The 25,402-nt window shown below is 36.3% G+C and overlaps 1 protein-coding gene across 2 annotated transcripts in view; it reads left to right on the top strand.

The window, feature by feature from the left end:
* Positions 1-11,205: 11,205 nt before the first annotated feature.
* The window catches only part of Flo1 (flotillin-1), a 91,179-nt gene continuing 76,982 nt past the window's right edge, over positions 11,206-25,402 (top strand). Inside the window, exons 1-2 of one of the 2 annotated variants that reach the window (XM_069838072.1) lie at positions 11,206-11,370; positions 18,450-18,525. In XM_069838072.1, coding sequence (XP_069694173.1) covers positions 11,319-11,370; positions 18,450-18,525 — 128 coding nt within the window. In that variant the 5' untranslated portion in view covers positions 11,206-11,318. Of the gene's footprint in view, positions 11,371-15,173; positions 16,241-18,449; positions 18,526-25,402 lie in introns of those variants that run through there. The other variant, XM_069838071.1, reaches the window with a different exon arrangement.

Here is a 25,402-nt window from a genome sequence, read left to right as displayed (position 1 = left end):
CCGACTGGCCTCTAGAAGGTAGGTGAAGGACGCGGCTACAGCGGTGACGCAAGATTGATTCCGCGGGGATTGGGCCCTATTTCGCGGATTAGGTCCTATCCCAACATTCGGCTGGCACGCCGGCACAAGAACTTGCAGGAACCCAAGTCGGGTGCGCGGTGCCCCGTGTGGTAGTGTGGGCAGAGCTTAAGCACCTCCAAGAGCCAGGGAGGCGATAGGCTACAAATTTCAGGGAGAATTTTGGATACCGGTTAGAAGTAAACAATGGAATTGAACGAAGGCGGTCATTGAAAGTACGAACACTTGAATTTGTTCAGTATGTATTAGGTGTACCGTTAGCAGGAAGATCAGTAAATCGATTTTCCACTTCTACGACAGATTTACTTTTCCCCTGCCATTACATAATTTCTTCGTAATTAATTAAGGCACCACGTTCCAAAATCCGTCCAATTTTGGACGAAGTTATTTTAGCAGAAGTTTCTGAATCTACTTCCTTTTCTCTGTGATTCTATTGACAACAGGATGTGCCGTGTGCTGGTTCCAAAATCCACCTTGTTCGTGTCCCCCCTCCCCCACCATTAAACGCCTCCTCTTCATGCAACCATACTGGATTCAGATGTTGATGCTATTTATCCATTCGTGTCTTGTTTAAGGAAAGAATTTAATTACGGTATTTATATGCATGAAGGACCTAAGTCACAAAAAGTAAATATTTTGGAAATTAAAAAAAAACACTGTTTATTTTCATACATATTAATATGTACTTTTTTATAAAATCATTAAGGAATCATAATAAGGTACCGGTATGTACGGAAGCTCTGGTTAGCTTGTGTGATTTTTCTGTTGACTTTTATAGATTAGAACTATTAAATTACAATAACAATAAGTATGGAATTACAATAAAAATCGCTTTATACAGAAAAAGCTTAAGTCCGCAATTTATCATGATAAGACTAGTCCTTGGAAATGCTATCTGATGTAGGGCTAATAGTTCTTACATTCTGTACAGGAAGTCTACAGAAATGAGACGAAGGTATATTCTTAAGTACCAGATACAAGACACTGCGCATGGTCGGAAGCGCGGAGCCCAGATACATACTCGTTAGATAATAGGATAACTCAGTTATTTAAGTTCAGTCTATTTTGTCTGTTGTTGGGACTAGTTCCGAAACTCACCAGAAAACTGCAAAAAAAAATGTAAATGTATTGTAAAAATAGATAAATATAGATAAAAATCTTCCAGTAACATCGAAATTTGGGCCTTCGTGGCGAGATCCACAGGCTCCTCCGAAAAGACACTTTCCGTATCGTCTCAATAGCTCAATCGCCTGAAGTTTTTTCTATCATGCGAAAGGGAGCAGGTTCGAGCCCTATACCCGCGGTGTTTTTTTTTATTTCCTTAATAACGTTAACACTTAGTTTTACAGAGTCCTAAGATTAAGTGGCTGATCGCGAGCACAATGAGACTTGTTTTCGATGAGTGTTAATGGTTACAGACAACACAAAAATAAAAATTATATATATTATCATAAAAAAATTAATGAATGCGTTTTAATTATGAAAAATATATGTTTAAAAACGGAGGGAAATTACACGCAGAATAAATATGGGAAATGCTTGTTATTATTCGGTTGAGAGCCTTTTGTCATCCAGTCTACTCTCAAAAAACCTGGAAGTTAGTTATTTATAAAACAGTTATATTACCGGTTGTTCTGCATGGTAGTGAAACTTGGACTCTCACTTTGTCAGAGAAACAGAGGCTTAAGGTGTTTGAATATAAGGTGCTTAGGAAATTATTTGGGGCTGAAAGGGATGAAGTTATAGAAGAATGGAGAAAGTTACACACCGCAGAACTGCACATATTGTATTCTTCACCTGAGAGACGTGGGATATGATGGTAGAGACTGGATTAATCTTGCTCAGGACAGGGACCGATGGCGGGCTTATGTGAGGGCGGTTTATGAACCTTAAGATGTTATTGTAAATGGGGTAATAATAATAATAATAATAATAATAATAATAATAATAATAATAATAATAATAATAATAATGAAATTTTGAATCTTTTAACAAGCATTAAGAAACTGATTTTAAATAGCAATAATAATTACAAATGCATATTAACCGTATGAGCCACCGAGACGAGTGGCAACACAAGTGTTTATCTAGCTGTTTGGTCTCACCGCAGTCAAGTGCCGTTCCGAAATATTGAAAAACAGTGCTATATTACAAGGGCCAAAACAGCAACCATAAAAGAGATCACGACAAGCACAGAAAGGACCACGATAAAGAAAAGGACAAGACAATGGTGTTTGTTGTAGTCAATGTCGTGATTATTGTCCTACGTCATGTCTTGGTCATTGTCATGATTCTTGTTGTGAGCCTTATCGTGGTGCTTACCGTGGTCCATGTTGTCTTTGTCATGGTCCTTACCTTTATCCTTGTTGTCTTTGTTGTGATCTTTATCGTGGTCCTTGTCTTTGTCATGGTTCTTATTATGATTTCTGTTGTCTTTATTCTGATCCTTATCATGGTACTTTTTGAGTCATGGTCCTTGCTACGTTTGCTATGGTCCTTATCGTGGTCTTGGTCCTAGTCGTGATTCTTATCGTGGTCCATATCGTGATCCTTATCGTGGCACTTGTTGTTTCTTATGTTTTGCATGGTCCTTATCGTGGTCGATACGTAATCACTCATTGAAAGTTTGTGTGACTGCAACGTGTATATATTTTTGTGTGGCTTTACTTTGTTTATAGTGTGATTTTTTCTTTTATTTCTATTATTGTATTTGTATTTCTGGTGGCGTGGCAGAGAAGGTCTGATGGCCTTAACTACACCAGAATAAATAAATAAATAAACAAACAAATATCGTGGACTTTATCGTGTTCCATATTGTGTAGCTTGTCGTGGCCAATGTCTTGATTCTTATTATGGTTCCAGCTGTTGTCTTGTTTTGTCCTTGTGATCCTTATCACGTCCCTCATTGTTTTTATTGTGGTCCTTGTGTAGTTCTTATCGTAGTCCCTTCGTCGTCTATGTCGTGGACTTTATCGTGATCCTTGTCGTAGTGCTTGTCGTGGTCTATGTCGTGAAACTTATCGTGGTCCTTACAGTGGTCCTTGTTGTTTTTGTCATGTTTCTTATCGTCATCCTTGTTGTCTTTGTCATGCTCCTTATCGTGATCCTTGATGTCTTTTTCGTTGCCCTTACTGTCATTTAATTGTCCTTATAGTTCTCCTCATTGTCTCTGTCATGTGCCTTATTGTAGTATTTGTTGTCTTTGTCATGGTCCTTATCGTGACCTTTGTCCTTATTGTTGTCTTTGTCATGGTCCTCGTAATTTCGTGATTTTTTCGCTCTGCTTTTCGTGGTCCATGTCGTGATCCTAATTGTGGTTCTTGTAATGGTCGGTATAGTGGTCCTTGTTGTCATTGTCATGACCCCTACCGTGATTCTTGCTTTTGTTATGGTGCTTATCGTGACCTTTGTTTTTGCCATGTACCATATTGTGATTCTCGTTGTCTTTGTCCAGGTCCTTATCATGGTCCTTGTTGTCTTTGTTATGATTCTTATTTTCGCCTTGATGTTTATCGTGATCCTTATCGCGATACTTGTGATCCATGTCGTGTTCCTTATGATGATACTTGTCATTTACCTTGTCAGCTTCCTTGTTCTTGAAGTGGTTCTTATAATGATTTTTGTCTTTGTCATGGTCATTATCGTGATCCTTGTTGTTTTCTCATAATCCTTACTGTAGTCCTGGTCCTTGCGATCTTTATAGTAGTTAGTGTCGTGGTCTAAGTCCTGGTCCATGTCTTCATTCTTATCATGGTCATTGTTGTGGTCTAAGTTGCCGTCCTTATCGTGATGTTTGTCGTGGCCCATATCGTGATATTTATCGTGGTCCTTGTCTTTATCGTGATCCTTATTATAGTGATTGCGTTGTCCTTTCGTAGTTCTTATTGTGATCTTCATCCTAGTCCATGTCGTGTTCTTTATCGTGATTCTTGTCGTGATGCTTGTCGTGGTCCATGTCATGATCCTTATTGTGTTTCTAGTCCTTGTCTTTTTCATGGACCTTATAGCGGTTCTCGTCTTTGTCATGCTCCTTATCATGATCCTTGTTTTATTTGTCGTAGTCATCCTTCATCCTAGTTCATGTCGTGTTCCTTATCGTGATTCTTGTCGTATTTGTATAGGCCTACATTGTAGACTTGGATCAGTTGAAGAGAAGGCCTTAACTCTGCCAGGTAAAATAAAATGAATTATTATTATTATTATTATTATTATTATTATTATTATTATTATTATTATTATTATTATTACATTTTTCGTACACATTAATATTTAATTTAAACATTTCGCTATTGTTTTTTGTAAAATGCTGATTTATAAATAAATAAAGACGTAATGGTTAAGACCTTAAAAATTCTAAAAATGTCTCATTCCCTTGGATTTAAATTAAAAGTACCGTAAATCGTAATATTTGTTTATAGATGATTAAATTCTCTGAATACGAGTTGCATTGCCCCATATAATTATAAAGATAAGACGGACTGAGCATAAGCGAAATATATATTTAATAAGTTTGTACGATCAAGAGTTTAGTATTTATTCTGTTTATAGGGCCTACTTGAATTTTCTATTTATTAATGCTTAGGGTTCTTTTTGTTAACATAGAGGAAACTCAGCACTTACATCACACACAATTTGACATTATTGCGTTAAATGTAAGAATAGTTTTATTCTCCAAAAGCCTCAGCCTAGTTGCGAGACATGTGTGAGATGATAATTAATTTGTTTCAAATTATATTAGACTACACAATGTGTCCATCGCGCGAAAAGAAATGTAGCAAGCTGTGGCTCTTCTTTTTGATAACAATGTTAACAGTAAATATCTTATCGTTTCAATAAATGTGGTGAGGTATGAGTAACTTTCGATTAGAATCATTCTTTAATTATTATCTTGCATTCTAAGAGGTTATTTATAGTTTCAATAACTGCATTTTTCTAAAAGTCCCTGTGTTATATTCAAGAGGAGTTTAGTAAACTCCTCTTGGTTATATTCAGTTTTGAAGTTAATTTTTCTAAATAATTATTGAATCTTTTAAAATTTTCGCCACCATCTTTCCTATATTTTACTCCTATTAGTTATATACCGTCGCCTCTCTTAAAATCACTTTGAGCACTGAATTACATGGCTTTATATTAAGTTAGATTAAATGTAAGCTAATTAAATTTGTGACGAAACCAAAAATTATGTATTTTTCTTTTGCCGAATACCTTCATCCGTCTTTAGATGCTTTGGTTTGATTACATTGAGTATAACTTCTCATTTAATATCTGGGCTATATTTAGTAAAACTAATAAAACGTCAACTTTTGTGTGTTTTTACTTTTTACTTAATAACATAGGCTTAATATGTAACTTAATTTATAATAATACTAACTTCATTACTGTCATTTCCTACAATATTCGAGCCACGCCCCTTTGTTTTGACCAAACAAAACATGGCGGACTAATGCGCAATTGTCTTCAATCAGAAGGCGTTGTAGCCACTATATAGTAATATAACTAGTTGCTGTGGTAAGAACAGAGATCCTAACTCGTTATATTACCGGTATAGTATGTGACTACTGGATATTGTACTGAGCAAAATTGTCATGTACGTGAGGCAAGAGCTCCTGCAAATATATATAGAAGAAGAAATAATGTTAATGTCCTTAAATTTTTAACTGCGACCTGCAAGGCTGCCTATAAAATGAAAGAGTAATATTCGAAAGATTTTAAAATTGTTTTCCAGTATCTACAATTCTCCAAACCACAGTCAGGGCGGTTCGTATTGAGGGGCTAATAGGTCTAGGTACAAGGTGTGCAAATATGTGTTGAGTATTATTAATTCAACCAAATAATATAAAACTAACTCAAAGTGGTAATGCTAAAGATAATGTTAACACTATATGACTTGTTCTAGTGAAAATGTATGGAAATAGACCTAAGAAATTATTGAATATAATTATTTAAAATAAAGAAATAAAGATAAATGAAGCTCCTTTATAAGTATTTCTTGTTCCAAGCAATGTTTTGAATTCTTTATTTATTTTAAATATTGCTTTACACCGTCTTGCGAATAACTTTCTAAGCATAGCATTCTTCCCGGAGTTTGAAGAAAATCGTGTGGCTGGGGCGACTCCATGGTCCTAGTTGTGAAATCGTTAAAACGTACTAACACATGTGAAAAAAAAACTTGAGTTTATCACAGATTAATATGGCCTCGGGATTGGCCCACTTCGAATCCCTTCTAAGCGTAACACGCTTCCAATAACTTGAAAGAAAGCAGTGTGGTTGGAGCTCCTCCATGCCCGGTGTGTTACACTAGTTGTGAAATTGTTACAACATAGCTACCAATACAAGTGGAGAAATATTGAGTTTAGGACAAAATAACACATCCTTTTTTGGGGCTAGTCTAAGTGTAGTAGGAAATCCAGATGTTGGAATCTTGACACATACACATACACACGAGGTTTGTGACCAGTGGTAGAAAAGACGGTGTAGGGAAATATATTGTAAGTGTCAAATGTTAAACGAACGTGAAAGTTTTCTTTAATGCTCGCAGTATTAACCCTTCGTTACATACGTCAAGCACGCTTACTTCCGTCTCCCTTGCGCCTGATTGACTAGAATTTTTGTCACACCATTCTCAGTACCTTCTCGGCCAACGAGCTAGAAAGAGTCACTTCGCAACACTATAATGAAAATAATTTCAATCTGTGCAGGTTAGTAAACATTTTGAGCACTTATGGAGAGTGTTGTGTGAGAAAGACTAAATGAATGTTCTCATGCCCAATATCACAATAACTGAGATACGGCAACGTACTTACAATTTATTTTTCATGAAGAAGGGAAGTTAGAAACAAAGTTTTATTAAAAGTTGTTTCTTTTTATAAGTCCTATCCAAAGGTAGTATCGCATCCTTACTTCTGGTTTGTCCCGGGAAACGGAAGTAGCCTACCACCAATAAATTCTTTATAATATAGATTCGGTAACGAATTTTTTTCGCCAATACCCAGTGTCGTGTAGCTTTTTTTTCTTAAAGAAAAACGGGCGATAAGGATGCTTTGAAGCACACTATATTTGTATTTATTTGTATATAGCAGGCATCGCAAAATTGTGTTTCGTGAAACAGCGTTCCTGAACTCTGACGTAAGTTCCACGTGACAACACCCCTCTTCGCACTGAACCCCTTCCTCTAGCGTTGTTTATACTTCAACAGTGGCTCATTCTGTTATTCAGTATCGGCGTAGCTCAGTCGGACCGTATACTATATAACGTCTTTGGTCTGAATCATAGACAATAACAGAGGTCTGAATAGTGTTTTGTCGTTCATAACAGATATTTCTGAACAGCTGAACAAACTAAACTGCCGACTTCAAGGACGTGATCAGAACATAGTTGACATGCATGACGCGGTGAAATCTTTTTCCATGATGATATAAATGTTTGGAAAGTACAATTGAAAGAAAATGATTTTTATCATTTTTTTTCTTGTCTGAAGTCACCTTCAAATTTTTCTAATTCAAGAATATAAATATACTGCGACATCCTGGAAACATTACTTTCAGAATTTAGAGATAGAAGATTTTGTGATTTTAAACAAATGGAAAATGATTTCTCTCTATTTGCAATTCCTTTTTTAACACACCCATTCTGAAGGTACGACCAGACTTGCAATTTGAGATTGCTGATCTCCAAAATGACACATTTGTGAAAAGCAAATATAAGAATTGTGTTGATTTAGATGTATTTAAAAGTATTAACTTCTCTAAATATCCACGTCATAGTTCACTTGCTGCCACATTCGCAGCTATGTTCTGTTCTACGTATATTTGTGATTTTTTTTTTTCAAAATTAAAAATATATTAAAATAAAAAGGGACACGCTTAACATATGTCAGCCTTCGTGTACAAATGGCAGTGACTACCCCTAATTTTGAGACATTACCGAATGGAAATATTGTAATAAAAATAAAAGAATGCAAATGAAAATAATATAATCCTAAAAAGAAATTCATTCCATATTTTATTTTGAACACGGAAGGCAGTGACGATCACAAATCGCCTCTGCTGTCTAGTTTACTGCGACCGATACTCTCCACCCGTCTTCACTATATGTGTAGCGGGTAGTATTTATTATTTTGTCTATGGTACTTATATTGCGTCATAAATTCGTGACTTTTGCGATGCCTGATCTATAGTGTATACTATGAGCCATATGTACGGCACGTTTTTTAAAGTTATTCCATCTCGTATGTTATGAAATAACGAAAAATCACGTGTGTATGTGTGTGTGTGTGTGTGTGTGCGCGCGTGCATGAGAGAGAAAGAGAGAGAGAGAGAGAGTGTGTGTGTGTGTGTGTGTGTGTTTTCGGTAGCTTAACTTTACTGTTAATGTGACAGCCCAGACTGATCCTGCCTCATGAATAATTGTTGATAAGAGGACATTCGGTAAGTTAATCATGATATTTTAGTTCGTTATTGAACGACACTCTATCAACTACTAGGTTATTTAGCGTCGATGGGATTGATGATAGCGAAATGGTATTTGGCGAGATGAGGCCGAGGATTCGCCATATATTACCTGACATTCGCCTTACGGTTGGAAAAAACCTCGGAAGAAAACCCAACCAGATAATCAGCCCAGCGCAACTCCTGACCAAAGACATTATATACGTAGTATACGGTCCGACTGAGCTACGCCGATAGCCGTTAATCGTGATAATCATTGTATTTTTTTAGTTGGTTATTTAACGACGCTGTATCAGCTACTAGGTTATTTAGCGGATTGGTGATAGCGAGATGGTATTTAGCGAGATATGGCCGAGGATTCGCCATAGATTACCTGGCATTCACCTTACGGTTGGGGAAAACCTCGGAAAAAACCCAACCAGGCAATCAGCCCAAGCGGGGATCGAACCCGCGCCCGAGCGCAACTTCCAAAGACGTTATATAGTATACTCACAGTCTAAGACATACAGTCACGAAACTTCAACACTTTTTCTGCCAACATTCGCGACACTAGCGCCCAAGCGGCAGGCAAGGCACTGGCCATAGTCTCGTTCAGCCAGCACGCGCTTTAAAGGGATGCGAGATGTTATAATAACGTTTTAATCATACATCGGAATAAAGGCAATGTGTGGAATGACGAAAATTGCAGTAACAACAAGTTTAAATCTCCGAATTTGTCGTTCTTCAGATTCCCTAAAGACCATGAGAAAATCATAACTCAGGAATAACCAATAATCCACGTTGTAGGTAGCCTACGTATTGTGTTCTATAAAACATTATTATTACTTATCAGTTACCTATTTGTATGTCAGGAAGGAGAGTTTAAATAAAAACAAAGTAAATACCTGTTACAGTATATTATTTTTTTTTTGTAGAAATCATATGTGTAAATGTGTAACCATTCCGATTTTGGATAATGTATCTACAGTTTTTAATGCAAGTAATTCCATACTTTTTGTATTCGTGTTTTTTTTTTCTATATATTTTTCAAAAGTTGAACGTTATATTGCATTCAAGTAGGGATCATGGTGTTAATTTTTCAAGAATTCATGGAGTATTGTAATCCTTTTGCAAAATATTCACTTCTTGAATAAATCCAGACTGTGTCGATAGATTTCTGATGTGTTGGTGTAGATTCATGTGGCAGACGTATTAAGTTCTCAAGAGCCTTTTTAAATTTAATATAAAAAGCAATCTTTTCTGTAATAATTTGCATGACTGCTATTGGTGTTGATTTTACATTCCCAGTGATTATTTGAGCTGTTCAGAGCAGAAGTGGTGTAAGTCAAAATTAGGTAATGAGATTTAAAGTAAATATTCTGTAAAATACAGCGCAAAGTAGCAATTAATATATCCTTCGTGCTATTCACTGACTACTAATAGTTTAAATAAATTCAATATTAACTGCTACTTTGCGCTGTATTTTAAAGAATGTTTACTTTAATCCTCATTACCCATTTTGACTTACACCACTTCTGCTCTGAAAATAAAATTAGGCCTACATTTTCTGAGTTAATTGAAGTCACAATTTTTTCAACAAAATTGTGTGTTCATTTATTTGTTTTCACCTACGTCATATTAACAGTAAGGGCATGTAAATTACGTATTATATAGATAGGATAAGTTAAAATTAGGCATTATGTGTGAAAACTGGAAATGTAATGTAAAATGCGGTAAACTTGCCATAAACATTTAAACCATAATATCAGCACTATTTGTCACTCAAAATAATAAAGGAAATACCGGTTCTTAAGAAATGAAAAATAATAAACTTCATAAATCAATGTCTGTCATATTAAGGTTTAAATCTTCCCCTTTTTTATTTTCAAGTTTACCTCAGCGGCCGAGTTTACCCCAATTTGCGGTATGGAAAATAGTTAATTTCTCAGGAAATAGGGAGAGGAGTTCACCACGCAATGTATACTACAATTTTGAAGCTACTAATTTTGACTCTTCTCACAGGAAATATAGAGTTCTAATGATTCATAAATATATTCAGGAATGAATTTAATTAACCATCCACGTACGAACAATTATATTATTTCAAACCATGATACGTGAACAGTTCCATGATTCAGTTGTAAGGAGCAGAAAGAATTACGTTTATTCTCAGCTTCTGAAACTTGTAGATTAACTGCGTGTGAAATTCTTCTAGGATTCTAAATTAAAATTAATAAGAATCATATACACTTACTGTATAGCATAAAAATATAAAACAAATTACGCAAAACCCGTTTTCTGATATGTTATCATATGTCGTGTGCACACTTTTAACTTGCCTGCCGCTAGAGGGCTACTGTCGCGCCAGCTGTCAAATGTTGGCATATTTTATACGTATGAGTTGCGTGACTGTATGTCTTAGACTGTGGTATACTTCTGACCGGCAGGCAAGCGCCTTAACCGACTGAGCCACGCCGGTGGCTTTATAGCATTTTTGATATGGCAGTTTGCAAATTATGGCTTATTTGAGCACTAATCTATTCTATCTTTGCAGTGCAATTTTTGGCATGTGCTTGCATTTTATTGCGATCAAATTTTGCAATCTAGCTTTTATTTTACACGAAAAATCTTATTTTTGTTATTCATCTAGCGTATTTTTTCACGCTGGGTTGGCAACATTGGCTTTGTACGAAAGCGGCAAGAGGCGTAATTGGAAGCAATCGTAGCCATTATTGTTTATCTTGAGGAGTGACTTTTTTTTTATAATTGTAAAGTATCTCAGATAACTCTGTGGAAGTAATTAGATAACACGAAATGACCTGGGGATTTGTTACTTGCGGTCCTAATGAAGCTTTGGTGGTTTCAGGTATTTAAAGAAGTATGATATGGAGTAGGTGTGGCAGTTAGTAGAATTGAAGATTCTGTCAAACGAATTAATGAAGTCAAAATGGGTGACGCTTGTTTTATTTACATATTTTATTGTTTCATATTTCTTCCAACGAATTTACATGTGAAGGCTAACATACGTAGACACACTGGATTGTTATTGGTGCCTTGTGGAACTTGTGATTTTGATTTCACCTATGTATGTTGACTGTTGGATAGACTACTGTAGTAACATGACATTAGTACTGTAATATAATAATGAATTTAGTTTTTTATCTAGACAGTTGGTGTATCAAGCACTTTTTTCGCAAAATCAGCGCTGAGGTAATTCCCTTTGTACTTCGTTTATAGATTACAAGTCGCATTTACAAATCTGTGACAGGTTAGGTTTGGTTAGTTTAGGTAGGGTCCGAATTAACGGGGAGATGGGGGGGGATTTCCCCTCTGTTGGAAAGTTATCCCCTCTCATAAATTCTTATTACCATCCCTGCCAGGGATAACTTCCACCCCTCCTCACAAAATATAATTCTTTTAATATATGTACTTCATAAAGTATGCAAAGAAAATAGTACTGATGTATTATCATCACGGGCAAGCTGACAACAATCAATAATTTAGGAATTACGTGTCTTATCTTAAGCCTGCTCATGGATATAATTATTATTATGATCAAGATGTAAGACAAGCAACTAAGTGCGACCAAGCGTTGAGCTGTATCGAATGATAATTTTATGTATGGTTTTCTCTATCTAGGATTCTATCCCCTCTCATCAGAAATCTTAATTCTCACCCTGAGTTTAGGCTCCTGTTATGCCTTGCCACAAAAAGTTCCTTATAAATTTAACGATTTTTATTTTGGAAATCACCAGAACTACCTGTGCGCTAGTTTTCCCCTACTCAAAAATTCCTATTTTGTGCACACGAAGTAGTGTAACTGGCACTGAAAAGTATTTTTCGCAAGCAAGATGCGCATTCGATGAACACAGTCAAATGTGCACTTTCAGTCTTTTAAGATAAATTATTGGCAGTGAGGAAATTATACACGAATCCGAGGAAGAGTCGCTGGTTTTTCGGTGAATGTTACTTATGTCCCGCCCACTATAAGAGACATAGGCCAGTTTTACTCTAATCCTAAACATTTAGTATAACTTTTTGCTTGTGTAGGCAGTCTTTTACATTAGATTTGCGAAAATTGGTTTATAGCGCAACATTGGCAGTGATAAAAGTGTGAACATGTTCAAGTGGGCGGTATATACTCTACATTGACTGAATTGATTTAATATACGTATAGTTAGGGTACGCATTAACGGGGAGAGGGAATGGGAGGGATTTCCCCCCTGTTGGAAAGTTGTCCCACTCTCATAAATTCATATTAACATCCCTGCCAGGGATAACTTCTATCCCCCTCACAAAATATAATTGTTTTAATAAGAGTATTTGTACTTTATAAAGTATGAAGTAAGCAAAGAAAATAATATTGATGTATTATCATCACCAGCAAGCTGACAACAATCAATAACTTACCAAGGAATTACACATCTTATCTTAAGCCTAACTCAATGCGACCAAGTGTTGAGCCATATCGAATGAGGATAATAATGACTTTATATATGGTATTCTCTCTCTGGGATTCTATCCCCCTCCCCCTCATCAGAAATCTTAATACACACTCTGCGTATAGTAAGATAATATTGATAGTGGATAAGTGTAGTAACGCCATCATTCGGATATTTATCATATTAGTTCCACGGTTACCTCACTGGCAACAATTACCTTACAATACTAAAATGATAAGATTTGTCTGTATTTGACGAATGCAAAACTTCACAGTTACGATAAGACACTTTTCAGTGCCAATAATTATTTATTTTATAACTTATGCACATTGTTGGAATTTTGGAGGAAGTGCGAAAGGAAGGTAACTGTGTTCTGAAATTTATTCTTTTTAATATAAAAGTAGTAGAGTACAGAGAGAGAGAAAGAGAGAAGTGAAGGAAAATATGTGAGGAAGGGAGTACAGTGGAATGGTGTAGGGTTGGAGAAAGAAATGCAGGGGAAGCAGCTGTAATAGCCTACAATTAAATGAATAATTTTAAAGTGTTACCATCGTGTGTGACATAGGCTTTATCGCGTCATCGATTTCCTATTAGTTTGGAAAAGCAGTGACTGATTCTTGGATTTTACGAAGTTTTCTCTTACAGGCTAAACTAAATTAATATTGTCAGATTTATGCTGTAAGAATTATTTACTTTTTTATATATATTTATCGAGAAAACGCGCCTCAGCTTAAGTAAATGTTTACAAAGTATCCTCTACTGGGAAATCTGCAGGGTCTCAAATTTACATATATGTAAAGCTGAGGCGCGTTTTCTCGACAAAATTTATTCAGAACTCCTTGATTTGACGTGGGAGATACGTACAAACTATAAAAATTTAGCAGTAAACACTTTTTTTAAAATTATTTACAAAGTATCACTCACCTACTACATATGATGCGAAGGCTACAAATTTCCAACAGCACAGAAAAATTGCCGGTAATTCGGTAGAAAACGTTGGTCATCAGTGACAGGTTAGGTTTGATTTGTTCAGGCTTAAGGCATGCTTACCAAAAAATGTATATGCAAGGCATATCAAAGACCTCAACATACCAAACTTAACTAACCACTGTCATTAATGTCTGTCATATTGACCAATGTTTTCTACCAAAATTCCGTAGTGCAGTTGATCTGTGATGAGGAAAGACCCTCTTAAACATGAATTCAGTATTTATGTACTTTAGCTGCACCAAGTTACCTATTTTGACCCATTTTTATATTTAATTTATTTGTGTCTCCTCTTGTATTGTCTCATCTAGTTCATTCTTCGTGACTTTTATTGAATTTATCCTCTTCAGGCTCCCTGAAAATTTCAAGTCCTAAATATTATTTAATGGCGTAACAAGTAGCCTACAGCTACCAGAAGGAGCAACACAGGTCATTTTGACCGGTCTGCATTTTCTTACTTTTTTGCAACTGCAAATATTGCTGTTTATCATCCTTTTCCACTGTATAACAGTGAACTCAATGCATTTTCGCCATGTGGCAAGTCTTTCATATTACCGAAAATATTCCCTTTACATAGACTGGTTGATATGATTGTTTATAATTGGTTATACACGAAGCATAAAACTACAATAGGGAGTTTATAACCACTTTCCTGTGACATTACAATACAGTCAATATATTTTTAATGATAGCAGCAATTCTTTTAACAACTGTGTGAACTATTTCATTAGTCTGTCTCAAAATTCCTATTCACCATTTACTGTAGTTCTTTTGCAAACATGGCACGAAAGATAGAGTGATGAAGAATTTCTGCATTATTTAGAGACATTGCAGTTCACGAAGTGCAGTCATAGAGAACGGTTGTGTAGTAAGCAGCATATGCAAGTAGGTTAGCGTGTGAAGAAGGTATGTGCGACGACCTAAATTCTTACAGGGCGCGAATCGGGTTATTCAATGCAGGGCAGTGTTGCAGATGTTCAAAAGGTGAATATGCTATAGTGTCGGATAGAATCAACACATTTGTGGCCGCGGCTGTTTTATCAGTTCTACTGATTATTGGAAATGTGGAGTTAAACCCTGGTCCTGGAGATACAGAAGGAAGAGTCTTCAGTGATGAAGTGTTTCAAAGAGAATGGATAGACTATATGAAAGAAACGAGAGAAGACAGACTAAAGGCAAGTGTTCTACTAAACAAAGTAGCAAGTGATATAGATGCATTAGTAAACAGGTACACTGAAGTGGAAAAGAAGTTAAAGGAGGTTATCCAAGAGCAGGTGGTGTTAAAATCGATAGTTAAAAAATGGGAAGATGATAGTAGAATTAATAACATTGTAATTTATGGTGTTGAAGAGTGCAATCATGAAAAAGGAATTGATACTGGTTACGTGGTGTTAGAATTATTAACTAAGTATTTCAGTCTAAACTTGGACATAAGTGCGATAAATAACGCATATAGAGTAGGTAAGGGAAATAAAAGACCAATTATTGTGAAATTGAACAGTTACTTTATCAAAGAACACATCATTGCCAATACGCATCAACTCAAAGGCACAAATATATTCATACAAAATGACTTTGCAAAAGAAATTAGAGAGAAACGAAAGAAGTTAATTCCAATATTAAAAGAAGCTCGAGGGAAAGGATTTAGGGCAACTTTAGTAAAAGATAAAATGAAGATAAACGGAAACATAGTTAACGTAGAGTCCTTAAATAATCAAAACATTGAGGATTTATTCAGTTGCGGTAACAAGAACAGAAATAAGGAAATAGAGACTTGTGGAAATAGAGCATCATCTACACCACACGTAAACAGAAGAAGTGCATCACGAAACAGGAAGTCTAGAAGCGTAGAGAGGACTAATAAGAATAGTAACTCATCAAGTGGGCAGAAGAAATCAGAAATAACAAATAGAAGAATTGATGAGCTTACGGGAGTGAATGATATTAGAGCATACCTAAGTAAACTAGAGAACACTGTTTTCACAGATCCCTTTAGAAGAAAGAAGAGTGAAGAAGGAAAACCTAGTATGGAAGAAGATGCTGGAACCAGTGAAGATGCTGTTTGGGGAGCTGGAGCACAGACTGAGAGAACGACCAGTGAGGGTAGGCTGAGGCGCGCAAGTGAAAACTCAACAAGGAGAAGCGATTGTGGATCAACCGGCAAAGTCAGCGCAAGTGAAGATCAATTTATAAGAATGCCACATGCCGTTGGTAGTCCGGGGTGCGCGAGAGGAAGTGCTACAATATGGAGGAACTGTGTGTTACCGACCGATGGAGTAGGAGAAGGTGACGAACAGTTATTAAGAGGTAAATTGACAAATAGAAACTCTATCAGAAATAAAGTAGATTCAATCAAAACTATAGATACTGAACGAAACTACCTACTAAGGGATAGGCATCAGCAAAGACTAAATTTTCCTAAAATTAGAAACACTTATTATTGAATAAATTAGATAAGCAGACAGGTTTTGAAAATAAGATAGAATTACGTCAAGGTTTTAAAATAATAAAAATTGAAAATAGAGACTTAAGGCAGTTATTAATGTATTCAGATAAAAGGTAAAAAAAGGTAAAGGTATCCCCGTAACATGCCATGAAGGCACTTGGGGGGCATGGAGGTAGAGCCCCATGCTTTCCATGACCTCGGCACTAGAATGAGGTGGTGTGGTCGGCACCACGCTCTGACCGCCTTTTACCCCCGGGAAAGACCCGGTACTCAATTTAATAGGAGGCTGAGTGAACCTCGGGGCCGTTCTGAAAGTTTGGTAACGAGAAAAAATCCTGTCACCACCTGGGATCGAACCCCGGACCTTCCAGTCCGTAGCCAGCTGCTCTACCAACTGAGCTACCCGGCCGCCCAAATAGCTATATTATTTAGTAAAGGTTCAGAAGATAATTTTGACTTTATAAATTGCTTTACTAATATGTCTTAATTTCAATAATAATGCATTTATAATAAATTTAGTAGGCATTATAATAGTAATGAATTGATAATGAGTACATGCGACACAATAATGAAACTAAATTGAGGTTGATTATGTAAGCAACTTGTCAAGTTTGTGTTTAAGCAGGTATGCTGTAGTCTTCATTGAAGTTACGCAAACGTTTCTGCTGACAAGGAAATATTGTAAGAAATAAAGACAACCTACATATAGAATGTATCGAGTCAGCTAATTCAGGTTCATGACTTACAGTATGTCGACATCTGATCACCTAATTGGAATAATAAGTTATTATTAAAGTAAGACCTAAATAATTACAATTAAATTGTGAAAAGGAGCAGATAAAATAAGGTTTAATGTCTTAATGGTTATCACGATTGGTTTAAACATGCACTAAAACCAGACGTAAGTGCAAGTTTGAACCAATAAATTATTGAGATTTGCAATAAAATAAGGAGTCTAGGAAATTGTATATTTAGTATGTAGAACTACATTTGTTTATAGATCTTTTGTTATATTATTAAGTTTTGTACTTGTGAACTATATCAATAAATCAATATGTCAATAGAGACATTGCCAAAATTAGATTCGTAAGGAGAAGACTCAGTGTTTGTGACGAAGATTAGAATGAGACTGGTGATCCTAATTATATCTCGCAATCGAAAGGAGGATAGCAATGACCAAGGAAGCTTTTAATAGAAAAGGAGCATCTTCTGCGGACCTCTTGAAAAAGAACTGAGGAAGAGACTAGTGAAATGCTTTGTGTGGAGTGTAGCATTATATGAGGCAGAAACATGGACATTATGACGAAGGGAGGAGAAGCGACTAGAAGCATTTGAAATGTGGATATGGAGAAGAATGGAACTTGTGAAGTGGATGGATAGAAAGAATAAGAAATGAAGCTGTGTTGGAAAGAGTGAGTGAAGAAAGGATGATGCTGAAACTGATAAGAGGAAAAGGAATTGGTTGGGTCACTGGCTGTGAAGAAACTGCCTATTGAAGGATGCACTGGAGGGAATGGTGAACAGAAGAAGAGTTCAGGGCAGAAGAAGATATCATATGATAGACGACATTAGGATATGTGGTTCATATGAGGAGACAAAGAGGAAGGCAGAAAATAGGAAAGATTTAAGAAAGCTGGGTTTGCAGTGAAAGACCTGCCCATGGGCACAACACTGAATGAATGATGAATTAGTGGAATCTTACTACAGTACTTCATGCATAGAGAATGCCTACTGCTTTTCTTTTGCTGCTTCTGATTGGACATTCATTGCGAGGCTCTCGAGGACAAACCACTTGTCATTTGAAAAACACAGTAGTAGGCCTGTTTTGTCTCTCTTTTTTTAATTGCACTATAGGCCTTCATGGAGCTTTTTCAATTCATTTGTTCTTATAGACGATTCGTTTTGTTTCTTGTCCGATTGCTTCTGGCATAATGCAATACTTCTGCAGATAATGTGCTTGCTTACATCCATTGTTACTCGAAATATAGGCTAGAGTTTTATTTACAATATCGGCTCATCACTGTAATAAATAATGACATTAATAATAATAATGTTTCCCTCTTTTTTCAGGATGTTGTTACAACAAGCCACTGCTCGTACCTGGTGGCAGAGCATTCGTATGGCCCACCATTCAGTGTGTGCAGAGGTATTCAATTTTTTTCATATTTTGTTTACAGTTTCATAAAATCGGAAATAACTCTGTTTATTGAAGTTTGGTAATTCTATTGAAGAAGTAGATCAAAGGAGGCACTATTTTTTTCTTTAACATTTACGTATTGTGAATAGCATAGAGTACTAAGCACGTGGTTTTACTTTCTGACACCCAATATTTTCCACAGAATAACCTAGAATTATACATCTGTTGTACTTAGTAATGAGTGGATATATCGCCGCCATATTGTCCTTATAGGATGTCAGAATCAAAAGGGATTAGGGTAATTATAAAGATACAGTGAAACCTGTCTAAAGCGGCCATGTGAAGTTACCTTGTAAAATGGCCGTTTTATCAGGTGGCCGCTTGATTAAGGTTGCAGTTCATTTATGAATCAGCATGAAAATACTGAATTTCACTGACTTTTTAGGACTGTGCGCGTACAAAAATTCATGCATATTAATGTCAACCTCTTCCATTTTTGCAACTATCCTTTTCAAAACTAGCTAGCAGTACCTCAGTTTAAATGACTGGATAATACCTTGATCAAGGGGCTGGAGGTGATGTCGTATTTGGGGGAAGAAACGCCAATTTCACGGTCACATTGCGATTTTGTCGTTTAATCTTGGAATTGAAATCGCATAGTTAATTCTCAAACAATGATGATGTTATCCAAGCTTTATTGTTGGCAGTCCACTTCACCTCCAATAAACCCATGTCAACATTTTTCAAACATCTCGGTTTCAATGATTTCCCTATCATTAAGAGTGGTTCTTTTTCTCCTGCAGCATTAAAACAAATGAGCAGGGTTATTCTGTCTTTTGCCAACTTCCTCCCTTTACACTCTTTTTTCTTAGAACACTTTCTTAGGGAGGGCCCTGAAAATAAACCTGTTTCGTCAACATTGTAAATGTCTCTGAGTTCATATTCTGCAAGAATTGAAGGCAGTAGCGACCGGCGTGGCTCAGTCAGTTAAGGCGCTTGCCTGCCGGTCTGAAGTTGCGTTCGGGCGCGGGTTCGATTTCCGCTCAGGCTGATTACCTGGTTGGGTTTTTTCCGAGGTTTTCCCCAGCCGTAATGTGAATACAAGGTAATCTATGGCGAATCCTCGGCCTCATCTCGCTATCACCAATCTCTTCGACGCTAAATAACCTAGTAGTTGATACAGCGTCGTTAAATAACCAACTAAAATAAAAAAAATTGAAGGCAGTCTATTTTTTTTCATTCTCCAATAACATTGGTTGCAATGTCACCTCCTTCATCAGACACAGAACGAAATGTAATGTTATGCCGTTTTCTAAAGCACTCTAACCACGCATTACTAGCAACAAAATTTCTTACATTGAGTTCTTTCGCAATTTCAAGGGCTTTCTCTTGAACCATAAGCCCACTTACAGGCAATTTCTTCGCCCTCGCACACTTGAACCATTCGTAAACGAACTTATTCACATTACTAAACACAGATTCTGTTTTCCTCCCATTCTTTTAATATTTCATCTTTATTCTTAATTATACCGCTTATTTGTGTCCTTCCACATTTGAATATTTCTAAATTTTTCTCGCAGATGTTTCCTTCTCACTTTCTTCAATCATTTTTCGTCTCATGTCTAAACTCAACACCATTCTAAATTTATTGTTAGACATGATTTCTCTCTCAAACTAACTTCACAATTCCTCTGGATCAAGTGAATGAAAAGAAGAAAAATTCGTAAAAACTGGTCCATATAGAGAAAGACAGAAAGAGGAGAACAAAAAAATCGAATGGTTAACTACCTAAAACATACTATGACATTTTCGATAGAAGAAGCCCGTGTTTCAATCCTTAGAAAACTAGTAAGAATTTATAGCTGTGCAGTGTCGGAGTGGAAAGTGACAAAAGAGTCATAAAACAGTAACCAACTAACCCTAAGTTATGGAGGGTGTACTGTTGTACACTTAGCTATTGCTTCCTGTCCTCTTCGAAAAAATAGGTCAGACAGTATCCGTGAAAAGGTTTTTTTGTTGGACAGTGACCGTTACAGTCAGGTTCCAATCCAAATAGACTCTGGCCGCTGGCCGGCGCATGAGGTGGCCGCTAAATAAAGAGAGAATTTGTATTGAACTTATGGAAAATCCAATTGGTTCCAGAGAAAATTGGCCTTTTGGCCAGGTGGCCGTTTAAATAAAGTGACCGCAAAGGCAGGTTTCACTGTACAATGGAAAGATATTATGTCGTTGATGACGTCACAAGTTAGTTATAATGTTTTTATACCGCCATGTTTTTTTAATTCACAATTTGATTATATATTATACTGTTAATGAGATTAAATTGAGTTTATATAATATTTAGTACTCACCATTCTGTTTTATTCATCATTCACTTCGACTATTCCTCGATAGTATAAGCTTTTGTACTTAATTTCTGCTTGCCGTATCCTGGGTACACTTTGGAATTGTCTTGTAAGAAACTCGGTAAAATTTGAGAAGGCATGTTCAAATTGTATGATCGTAAGGAGTCGAATTATTTGTTGCTCTTACGTAACAAACTTCTCTACAAAAACCGAAATATTCACATATGGTAACTATGCTTAAGTTAGTTTCACTACTAGCTATTTCTAAAGTCATTCCATGAAACCAATAATATATAAGAACGATGTTCTGCAAAATTTAAAATTTACACTCTTCCAATCAAGTATTTTTTGTGATAGCAGTCTTTTTCGTACAGTTACTGCAGTGTAGTTCGAAAGGAAAATTCACTTTTTACAATTGTTTGTGGGTTTTAACTGTCAATTGTTTTTTCTAGCGTGTTGAGTTTTTGGTTTTTGGGTTGTATGTGTAGGATTTCCATGTCTGTATTTATGTTATTGTATGTGTGGTTAGTATTATTTATGTGTTCGGCATATGTAGATGTATTGTGTCCTCTGGTTATTGCTTTAATGTGTTCTTTGTATCGAGTTTGGAATGAGCTGCCTGTCTGTCCAATGTAGAAACTGTCCCAACTATTGCATGTGAGTTTGTATACGCCTGTGTGGTTGTATTTATTTGTTTGTGTTGTTTGTGTGTTGAGATGTCTTTGTAATGTGTTTTCTGTTCTGTATGCTATGTTGTATTTCTGTTTTCTGAATGATCTTATGTGAGTTTTTGTTTTCGTATGTTAGTGTGATGTATTTCTTGTGTTCGTGTTGTGTTTTGTATGTTTTTGTGTTTGTTGAGTTTTTGTTTTGTCTTCCTTATGATGTTGTCTATTATGTTTGGGTTGTAACCATTTTCTTGTGCTATGTATTTGATTGTGTTCACTTCTTCATTGTAGTGTTGTTGGCTCATGGGTATGTTGAGTAATCTGTGTACACTAGTTCTGTTTCCAAAATCTAAAACCATAATGTAGTTTGAACTAAGCGAACTGTTACAGTCAGTGTATGTGCAGTAATTTATACAAACTATTAAACATCGTAACAGTTCGCTCATTCCTTCTGTTAAAAACTTACTTACTCACAAATGGCTTTTAAGGAACCCGGAAGTTCATTGCCGCCCACACATAAGCCCACCATCAGTCCCTATCCTGAGCAAGATTAATCCAATCTGTACAATCATATTCCACCTCCCTCAAATCCATTTCAGTATTATCCTCCCATCTACCTCTTGGCCTCTCCAAAGGTCTTTTTTCCTCAGGTCTTCTGGGTAACACACTATATGCATTTCTGGATTCACCCATACATGCTACATGCCCTGTCCATCTCAAACGTCTGGAATTAATGTTCCCAATTATGTTAGGTGAAGAATACAATGTGTGCAGTTCTGCGTTGTGTAACTTTCTCCATTCTTCTGTAACTTCATCCCTCTTAACCCCAAATATTTTCCTAAGCACCTTATTCTCAAACACCCTTAACCTCTGTTCTTCTCTCAAAGTGAGAGTCCAAGTTTCACAACCATATAGAACACCCTGTAATATAAATTTTTTAGAAATTCTAACTTTCAGCTTTTTTGAGAGCAGACTGGATGATATAAGCTTTTCAGCCGAATTATAACAGCCGTTTCCCATATTTATTCTGCTTTTAATTTTGTCTTGAGTGTCATTTATATTTGTTATGTTGCTCCAAGGTATTTGAATTTTTCCACCTTTTCAAAGGCTAAATTTCCAATTTTTATATTTCCATTTCGTACTATGTTCAGGTTACGAGACATCATCGTATACTTGGGATTTACTTCCAAACCTGTCTCCTTACTTGCGTCAAGTAAAATCCCTGTGTTTTGCCTAATTGTTTGTAGATTTTCTCCTAGCATATTCACATCATCTGCATAAATAAGCAGCTGATGTAACCTGTTCAATTACAAACCCTCTCTGTTTTCCTGGACCTTACTAATAGTATATTCTAGAGCACAGTTAAAAAGTAAAGGTGATAGTGCATCTCCTTGCTTTACCCCACAGTGAATTGCAAAAGCATCAGACCGAAACTGGCCTATGCGGACTTTGCTGTACATTTCAGTGAGACATATTTTAATTAATCAGACTAGTTTCTTGGAAAAACCAAATTCAATAAGAATATTATACAAAATTTCTCTCTTAACTGAGTCATATGTCGTCTTGAAATCAACAAAATCTAAAAAAAAAAAAAAAAAAAAAATCTGACTAATAGTTGATCTAATAAGCCTAAAACCACATTGATAATCCCCAATAATGTTTTCTACATCAGGAGTTAATCTTCTTAAAAGAATGTTGGATAAAATTTTGTATGACATTAATAAAAGTGATATTCCTCGAAAGTTTCTACAGTTAGTCTTTTCCCCCTTCTTAAATATAGATACAATTATGGACTCTTTCCATTGTTTTGGTACAATTTCCTTTTCCCAAGCAGCAAGTATAAACTTATACATTTCACTAGATAATGCGTTTCCATCCCCTTGTATTAATTCTGCTGAAATTTGATCGATACCTGGAGATTTGTACATTTTCAGATTTTCTATCGCAATTTCGCCTTCAGATAGTGTGGGTTCAGGTATAAATGGCTCAAAAGTTTGCATTTGAATATCATCCCGTTCATTTATATTTGGTCTATATACATTTAGTAGTTGCCCAAAATAGTTTTTCCATTTGTTCAGAATGGAATGAGAGTTTGCAAGCAAGTCACCATTCTCATCCTTGATCACATTTACCCTTGCTGGATATCCTTTCTTAAATTCCTTCATATCTTTATATAAATCTCTGATGTTTGTATTCTTACTATTTGTTTCTACCTCATTGAGTTTTTCCTTCAAGTAATCTCTCTTTTTGTTCCTAAGTGTATGACTTGCTTCCGTCTTTTATTGAAATAATTATCTATATTTGCCTGGACTGGCCCTGTAAGAATTTAAATTTTGCTTGTTTCCTTCTTTCTACTACCATGCAACAATCTTCATCAAATCACGGTTTCTTTTTCTTAGTTTCATAATAGCATATGCTCTGCTCAGCCGCAATTTTGTTATTATCTCTAATACTTTCCCACACACCATTAATATCTAATTCCTCCTCAACTTTGTCGGAACTTCCTACAGGGGCAAACCTATTTGAAATTTCGACCTGATAATGTTGCTTAGTTTCCTCATCTTTTAATTTCGAAATAATGAATCTTCTAATATTAACTTGTTGCTCTACTTGCTTGGCTATTTTGTTCTCTTAATTTTCCAATAACTACCAAGTTATGGTCAGAATCACAGTGAACGTATTCTGAATCTTACCGGTGAGCAATCCGATGGCATCACGGTGTTCCGAATTCCACCGATGACGTCATTGATGCTCCACCGGTGCCATCAACTTGCAGAGGTGGTGGCAGTCTCCATCAGCCGCCATCAGTGAATCTGATTGGTTCTTGTATAGGGCGGGAATTAGCAGACAAATAACATCGTGCACTGTTGTGTCATGGCGGTGTGTTCTGCTTTAGTTCTGCTGTATTGTTTGTAATGAGCACAACATAAAAACAATATGTTAATGGCTTATGAGCGAACATGTAAACGGACCAGTTATTACTACCGGTTCAAGAAATAAATTGTTTATGCTCTCTTTTATTTGAACGAGATGGGAGTACGAAAATTTCGCAAAATTTTGCTAGCATAGCACAGACAACAACTTGTACAGTCGCCATGACAGCCATCGATCCTTCTAGCAGTTTTGTTCCTTATTTCGCTGCAACGTGACGTCATTGATGCCACCTGACCAGTGAGATTTGGAATACGCTTAGTCTGTCCCTCTGAAGGATCGAATATATATTGTACTAGTATGTCTTCATTTACCTATCAAGTTCACACCTGTGGAGTAACGGTCAGCGTGTCTGGCTGCGAAACCAGGTGGCCCGGGTTCGAATCCCGGTTGGGGCAAGTTACCTGGTTGAGGTTTTTTCCGGGGTTTTCCCTCAACCCAATACGAGCAAATGCTGGTTAACTTTCTGTGCTGGACCCCAGACCCATTTCATCGGCATTATCACCTTCATATCATTCAGAAGCTAAATAACCTAGATGTTGTTACAACATCGTAAAATAACCCAATAAAATAAAAAAAAATTACCTATCAAGATGTGATCTATTTGGTTGTGTGTCAATCCATTTGGAGAAGTCCAAGTTTATTTATGTATAGGGGAGAGTCGGGTAGTATCGGACATCGGGTAGTATCGGACAGTGCGTTTTTTTCATCTACTACCATATGGTAGTACCTGAATGACATGGTTACATTTCTCTATGCGACATCACAGAAACGTAACCATGTCAATCAGGTACTATCATTGTGTAGTAGATGAAAGAAACTCACTGTCCGATATTACCCGATGTCCGATACTACCCGAATCTCCCCTACTCTTATGCGGGAATATTGTACTTTTCACAATTAAATTTTTTGATGTAGCAGAGTTGACTAACCTAACTCCAT

The sequence above is a fragment of the Periplaneta americana genome, chromosome 10, assembly GCF_040183065.1.
Source record: "Periplaneta americana isolate PAMFEO1 chromosome 10, P.americana_PAMFEO1_priV1, whole genome shotgun sequence".
Lineage (NCBI taxonomy): Eukaryota > Metazoa > Arthropoda > Insecta > Blattodea > Blattidae > Periplaneta > Periplaneta americana.
This window is presented reverse-complemented; position numbering and strand designations above follow the sequence as displayed.